The 6,923-nt window shown below is 33.5% G+C and overlaps 1 protein-coding gene across 1 annotated transcript; it reads left to right on the top strand.

Moving 5' to 3' along the window:
- Positions 1-518: 518 nt before the first annotated feature.
- LOC136815717 (homeobox protein slou-like) lies at positions 519-5,964 on the top strand. Its single transcript, XM_067072164.1, has 3 exons — positions 519-839; positions 4,302-4,570; positions 4,944-5,964. The coding sequence occupies exons 1-3, from the start codon at positions 575-577 to the stop codon at positions 5,307-5,309; spliced, it is 900 nt and encodes a 299-aa protein (XP_066928265.1). The 5' UTR covers positions 519-574; the 3' UTR covers positions 5,310-5,964.
- The last annotated feature ends 959 nt before the right edge of the window (positions 5,965-6,923 follow it).

Raw genomic sequence — 6,923 nt, 5'->3', positions numbered from 1 at the left:
GCAGGTTTTAAACAATTTGAAATGTTTGAATGATTATGTTGAACTAAACAGTAAACTTTCACTTCAAACTTGAACAAAGAAAGGGCAGGGCACCCCTCTTCCTTTTCTACAAAAGAGAAAGTTAAGGTCATTTTCACAAAAGTTATTACAAGTGTGCAAAGATGAAGCTTATAGTTAGTTTTTAATTTTGGCTGATCGCAGATGCTTTAATTTAATAAGTTTTATCGGCTATTTCTGCGAGTATGTTTATGTATATGATGACTTTTGAAAGGATTGTGACGTCACTTTCGTGTAATGATTCTACCGGCCTTTCCAGATGAGGGAAACAACCTGAATACAAGGACATTTTATAAAGAGAAGAGTTTGGTGTTTAATGTGTTACTGTTTGAGAAGATTTTGAGTAGTAGAAATATCTCTGGACCATCTTTGGATCTTATTTAATCCACACGATTCTAATGTAGGGGAAGGATCTCATGATTAATCTCATGAGGTAATTCAACATTTACTGTATATTTTTTAGGTGAAAAAGAAAACTAAATCACTTAAAATCAAATAAAAACTGAAGGGAATCAAAATGAGTTTCTCCATTGCATCACTTCTTGGTTACGAAGCCAACCAAAGCATCAAAACAGTACCAATTCCCACAGAAAATGAAGAAGTCTTTGTGGAGAGATATCAACCTAAAGCAGTGAACTTTCAACCGTCCATCAAATGTTTTTCATGGAGCCAATTGGATGAGTTGAAGAAAAAGACTGGGACGGAGAATCGGAAAAGGTGTTCCGATGATGAAGATGAAGTCGATATTACGATTGAACGACATCGATTTCAAAGATCTAAAGGTGAGCTGAGCTGAACTTTAAACTTGTTTTAATTTTGACAAGGCGTACATATATCCTTTTCTAGCTTTTGAATAAAAGTCCTGCACAAATAGCCATCCTAACCAAAGTTCTTTTTCAAGTTTCATTGTTTTTACCTCTCAAAAAAAACGAGCAAAATCAGAGAATCTGAAAGTAATGGGGAACTTCCCTTGTGAAACGAAAAACCCCTTCCAACAAAAAGTGTGAGAAAAAGCGTGGGAAAATTATCAATTATTCATTATCGGCTTTTCAACTTCAAAGGAAGTAAGCAAACACAAGAGAAGAAATATTTGATCGGTCAAGAATTTGCTTTTTTGTTGAAAGGCCTTGAGGCGTGGAAAGATTCACACCGTTTTCTGTGTACGTTTTTTTAAAAGCATAGAATTACAAAATTATTTAAAGGAACTAACAATACACCAAAAATAGCATGAAAGATTTCGGAGGTAGAATTACGCTCAGAAGTACCGAATTGGGGCGTTTTTATTTTTAGCATGGTATCTTTTTTGTTTGACCCGTTTTCAAACATTAACAAATATTCAACGAATTTCTGAATATAGAATTAACTGGATTTTTACGAGCTAAAATATGTAAGAAAAATTTCTAAATTAGGTAAAAACTTAAAACAAACTAACAAACGTGTTTGGTTTAAAATGTTTGGCTTAGTTTGTTTAAATATTCAGGGTGTCCCAAATTCGCGACCTATGGTTCTGAATAAACTTTTCGAAAAATTCTTAATGAAACAAGTGAAACAGATTTTCGAAACAAAAAACAAACTCTGAGATGTTTCTAAAAATAATTCTAAATGTTTTCCATAATTAGATTAAATTAGAACCATGCTGTTACGTGGCTCTCTTCTACGTTGGGCGTTGCCGTTTTGGAATAAACTTTTTCACCAAATTGCCAACTTCTTTCGAAAATAAGTCATTACATTGGCCGTTTCCGGACTGAATGGCAAATAAAGAGATCATATCAATTTTCAATACACGTTTTTTATAAGAACAAACTATATAAGAACATAAGGCTTCGATAGCCAAAATGTTTTTTCCGTTAAATTCGCGAAAGTAAATGTCGTGAATTTCGCGATTTTTCGTCCTCGCGAAAGTTTCTGCTCGCGAAAGTTTCTGCTCGCGAAAGTTTGTACGCCTAAAGTAACCAGAATTTTGTTTTGCGTTTTTTATAAGAACACAACTATATAAGAACATAAAGCTTCGATAGCCAAAATGTTGAGAACAAGTTAAGAACATTTTAAGGCTTTGCGGACCTTTAACATCGAATTTCATACGAAAATGGACAAAAATACTCAAAAAACGGCAAAAAATAAGAACATGTTAAGAACATTTTTAGTCTTAAAACTTAAAAAGTTAAGAAAATCCCAAGGCTTCACAAACTTTGAATGTTCTTATAAAAAAAACGTGTATCTATTGTTCTCCCTATGAGTGTTCAAATTTCGCGTGAAAATTTCGACATCTCTTGAACATCCATAAAACGTAATATAAAACACTTTTGCTTCTAGACATTTCATAAAAAATCATTGGCCTTATCAGCCGCCGCCATACGAGCAAGGAGTGAAGGCTACAATTTCGCACAAAAACCTCTCTCTATCATGATAACGGATCTATTTGAGATGGTTTAAAGTATGTGTTACTTAATAGTGATTTAATTAAGATCAATAGTTTAATCTTTTTAAACTTTTAATGATTTAATTATGGCACACCAAATGCTGAAATTTGATACTGTCATGATGTTTTGTCAGTGATGTAAGAGAGTGGGAAATCGAAAATTTGCGGTTTTTAAGCCATGCACAAAAAATCAGAAAAAAAAGCCTTGACATCAAGATCAGGTTACTGTACTACATAGAATAAACGCCCTCAAAGTAATACCGAGAAAAAGTAATACCTAGAAAAGGTTATCCAATTGTAAACCTGATGTGCTTTCAAGTATAAGCATAGTGTGCACCCCCCCAGAATAGTGGGGGGGGGGGGGGGTTTGTTGATTTGGGTCGAAAATTTTCAGGTGGGATTTGGGGTTTTCCAGGTTTTAGGTGGGAGAAACAAGTTAAGGTGGGAGTTAATTTCTTTAGGTGGGACTTTGGGTGTTTTGGAAAAAGTTAAAGTAAAATTTCTTATTTTCAGATTTTATGATATATTTTTTTTATATATTTCATAAATAATTTTTTACCATGCTAAACTTTTCTTTTTATTATTACAGGTCATTTGATGTGTGAATAAATATCTTTAAGAATGATTTTTTTTACTTTTGCTTACCTTATTACACTTATATAACTAGTCAAGTAAAAGTACGCGGTTAAAATGAGTGCGAGAATTTATTAACGCGAAAGGCAGGGTTTTCGAAAATAACCATGGCTCGAATTTTGTTTAAACATTTGTAATTAACGCGAGGTAAGCAATTCGCATTAATAACATGAGTAGTTATATAAGTGTAATAAGGTATTTTGAGAAGCACCAAAATGTAAGAAATGGAACTATACATATACGAATAATTACCACAGTAAAATAATGATAAAAACTAGACTTACATAATGTGAACAATATGAAAGAAATATTTTTGCTCTTATTTTTAACAATCATAATCGTATATTGACGAACAATATATTGCATCTTCATATTACGGTAAAGAAATTTTGTTTTGTTCCTCGAATTAGTATATTTTTTTTATTTTTAGCTGGGATCTGGGAGTCTGGGCTGAAGGTGGGAATTTTAGGATAAGGTGGGACCTGAATTTTCAGGTGGGACCTGGAACCCCCTTGCACACTATGATAAGTAATTTTCATTCCATGCAGGATAAGAATTAGATTTTTTCTTTGAAAAGATGTCGAATTCGCCTTGCACAGCAGGAATTGCAACACTGACTTTTGAGTCTAACTGAACCCACCCAAAAAATGTTATTTTGTTTACTCGGAAGTACACTTCTTCAGTAATGAAAATCTAATTAAAGTTACGGGGTTATTTCTGAAACATAGCAAACATTCCCTACCGTAAATGTTAGTTAATAAATACGAATTTTTACTGAAATTTAAAAAACAATTGCTTTCCAATCAACTAGTCGGTTTGACTATTTTTAGCAACACAATGCAGAAGATGATGGAATTTTCCCAGCAATTTCTTTGATATTTCAGAAAACTGCCGAAATTTTTGTTGGAACTTCTTGTTAAACAAAATTTCTTAAATTCAAAAAAATTGGCGCTAAATAATAAAAATTTTTGGAAATCTCTTTCTAACTCTTCTTTAATTCGACCCTGTTTAATACAAATCTTTCCCTTATTCAAACTAAAACAATTGCCTCCTCAGCTGGAAAAGTCAAGCAAGATAATAAAACATATTGGCCTCCTCAGCTGGAAAAGTCAAGTAAGATAGTCTCTGAATTAGCGAGTCAACTACTGTTGTAATGTTTTAGGTTTTAACAAAACACCCCTTTACTTTTTAGTTCGTAAATTATCGTCAGACGACACTTGTAACGATGATGACGCACAAAGTGACGACAGTAGCAGCCGACCAATCAGCGACGACGAAACAAACCCGACGAATATCAATGACTTTTCACCGACAACCGGAAAACAAAAGGCGAGAAGAACCCGAACAGCTTTCACATACGAACAATTAGTGGCGTTGGAAAACAAATTTCGTGTCACCCGATATTTATCAGTTTGCGAACGCTTGAATTTGGCGCTCAGTCTTGGTTTATCAGAAACTCAGGTAAGACCTTTTGAGGAAACTTTCGTCTCTTTGTTCACTCCAGCCTGGAGATCTATGTTATCATTTCTTCTTTTATATACTGATGGCGAAATAAATAGCATGGTTTGGGTTATAAGTTTAAATTCCCCAGCACTAAATGACAGTTGAAAACACAACCAATCAAACATGCCACATCAAAAGGTGTAAAGCAATAACTCTAAATTTTAGGTAGACTTTTTGAAAGTCCAACGAGCAAATAAATAACTTGATACTCCTTACCACAAAATCACAAGATATACTTTTAGTCATCCGCTATACCAAAAAACGCACCTCTTCTATCAATCTGAAGTAAAACAACAATTATTTCAAATCAACTCTATCCTTATTCTCACAGGTCAAAATCTGGTTTCAGAATCGTCGTACTAAATGGAAAAAACAAAACCCAGGCCAAGACGTCAATGGTCCCATTCCTCAAGAACTGACTTCACCACGCCTCTTACCTCCAACCACATCCGACATTATCCCTTCTCCAACACGCAGCGAAAATTATTTCTCGTACGCGCGACATCTAACCCAGCCATTATATGAAGACTCATACCCTCCAATGTCGAGAAACTGTATTTCCAGCTACCGTTTACCTTCGTTATTCGATTTTTCACCTCTCACATCACCTACGTACAGCCGGCTACCGACGCCGTGCGGTTGCACGTACCCGACGTCACATTGTCGTACAACTTCGTCGTCTTGCAGGACACTATAGTTTTTAATTGCACATATTTGAATTTTGTTATTTATAATTTTCTTCGTTTTTGATATAATATTTATTTGCTTTTGTTTTGTGTTTGTGTGTTTTATGTAAATAGCTTTCATTTAACTTAATATTCTAAATTAAACTATTTCTCCAGTATCAAATAGGCTGATAAACTTAGAAAATTCACCAACAAACAAAACCTTTCTAATTCTAATTCTAAGGTAATAGGTTGGAAAATTATCTCTGTAATGTAATTCTTCTAATTTTCATGTTGCCTCAACTCTAATTTATCCTACTATTTATTACTTACTTTGTTTTATCTATTTATAGTTCCTGAAATTCTATTTATTGAAATTTCCTAGAAATTACAATGTAATTGTTATTTTCGGCATACACTAATTTATTCCTAATAACTTATTTAACGTATTATCAGAGTAGCTATTTCTTACTCGATTTTCTTGTTTCCTGGGTTCTAGAAGTAATTCTTTTGGACCCAAAAGGTTGTACTTAGCTTACGAATTTAAACTTTACTAAGGACTTTTTGTGTATTTGTTTGTTTATTTGTTGTTTATCGAATGTTGCTTTGAGCTTTTGTATTCTTGGTTACATTTTCCCTGTAAATATTTTTCATATTTAATTACTCTTTAAAATAATTAATGATAATTGAAGAAAAAAATGCGGCGTTGTTACTTTTGAAAAACCTGTCGAGATGCAAAAATTTATTGTTGTCCTCGTTTTCAAACAGATTTCATTGCTATCAAATTATACATTTAAACCAATTTAAATTCCCAAAAAGGAAAAAAGAAACTAAAACTAGTTCAGAAGCTTGATAAATATACTTTTGATTTTATTTCACACGGTAAAAGTTCTTTGGTACTAAAGTACTCTTAAAAAACCATAGGGTTCTTTAGAGAGTCAAAATGCTCTATGCTCAATAATTAGAAGCCGAAAAGCAAGCCAAAAGTTGTCCTCTACAAATTCGTCGTCTGAAATTTAGGCTAGTACTTGGAAGAAACAAAAAAAACTTAATGGATATTTGGAAACTTTTCAAATTTCTCTCACCTCAACTTCAGCATAGCATACCCTCGAAGTTGAAGCTCTGTGTGGTACGAATACAAAATGAAAATATCACCCTTTTTATCAGGACAGTATCAAGGGGGGGGGGGGCGTACGGGGTTCGCTATTACCGAAATACCTAACACTCTTGCTAAAATTTCCGAAATTCCGTAAAGAAATACTTACCGACTTTTTTGGGTATTTTTCCTTGTTTTGACTAATTTTTCATCAAATTTGATTTTTATTCTTTTTATTTATGGTTTATTATTTAACTTTATAAAATACCGAAAGTCCGAAGCAAAAATTCATGCATTTCCGATACGGAAACAATTTCAGCATTCCGAAATACCCAAGGAATTTTGCCCGATTTCCGAAATTCCGACGAAAAAAAGGGTCGATTTCCGCAATTCCGAAATACCGTACGCCCCCCACTACCAATGCCGTGTTAAGATTAATCTAGTTTCACAAAACAAACTGCGGGAGTTTCTAAATAACATAAGATCGTCTACGAAACCTTTATAACAGATGTCTGGTCATTTTAAGATTGAACTCGGGAAAAATTCTTTC

The sequence above is a fragment of the Clytia hemisphaerica genome, unplaced genomic scaffold, assembly GCF_902728285.1.
Source record: "Clytia hemisphaerica strain Z4C2 unplaced genomic scaffold, Clytia hemisphaerica genome assembly, whole genome shotgun sequence".
Classification (NCBI taxonomy): domain Eukaryota; kingdom Metazoa; phylum Cnidaria; class Hydrozoa; order Leptothecata; family Clytiidae; genus Clytia; species Clytia hemisphaerica.
Note: the sequence above shows the minus strand (reverse complement) of the source record. Positions and strands in the feature narration are given on the sequence as shown.

Coding starts and splice junctions, on each gene's coding strand:
- LOC136815717 (XM_067072164.1), top strand. CDS start 575: ATGAGTTTCTCCATTGCATCACTTCTTGGTTACGAAGCCAACCAAAGC. Junction 840..4,301: donor TCGATTTCAAAGATCTAAAG/GTGAGCTGAGCT, acceptor TTTACTTTTTAG/TTCGTAAATTATCGTCAGAC. Junction 4,571..4,943: donor TTGGTTTATCAGAAACTCAG/GTAAGACCTTTT, acceptor TTATTCTCACAG/GTCAAAATCTGGTTTCAGAA.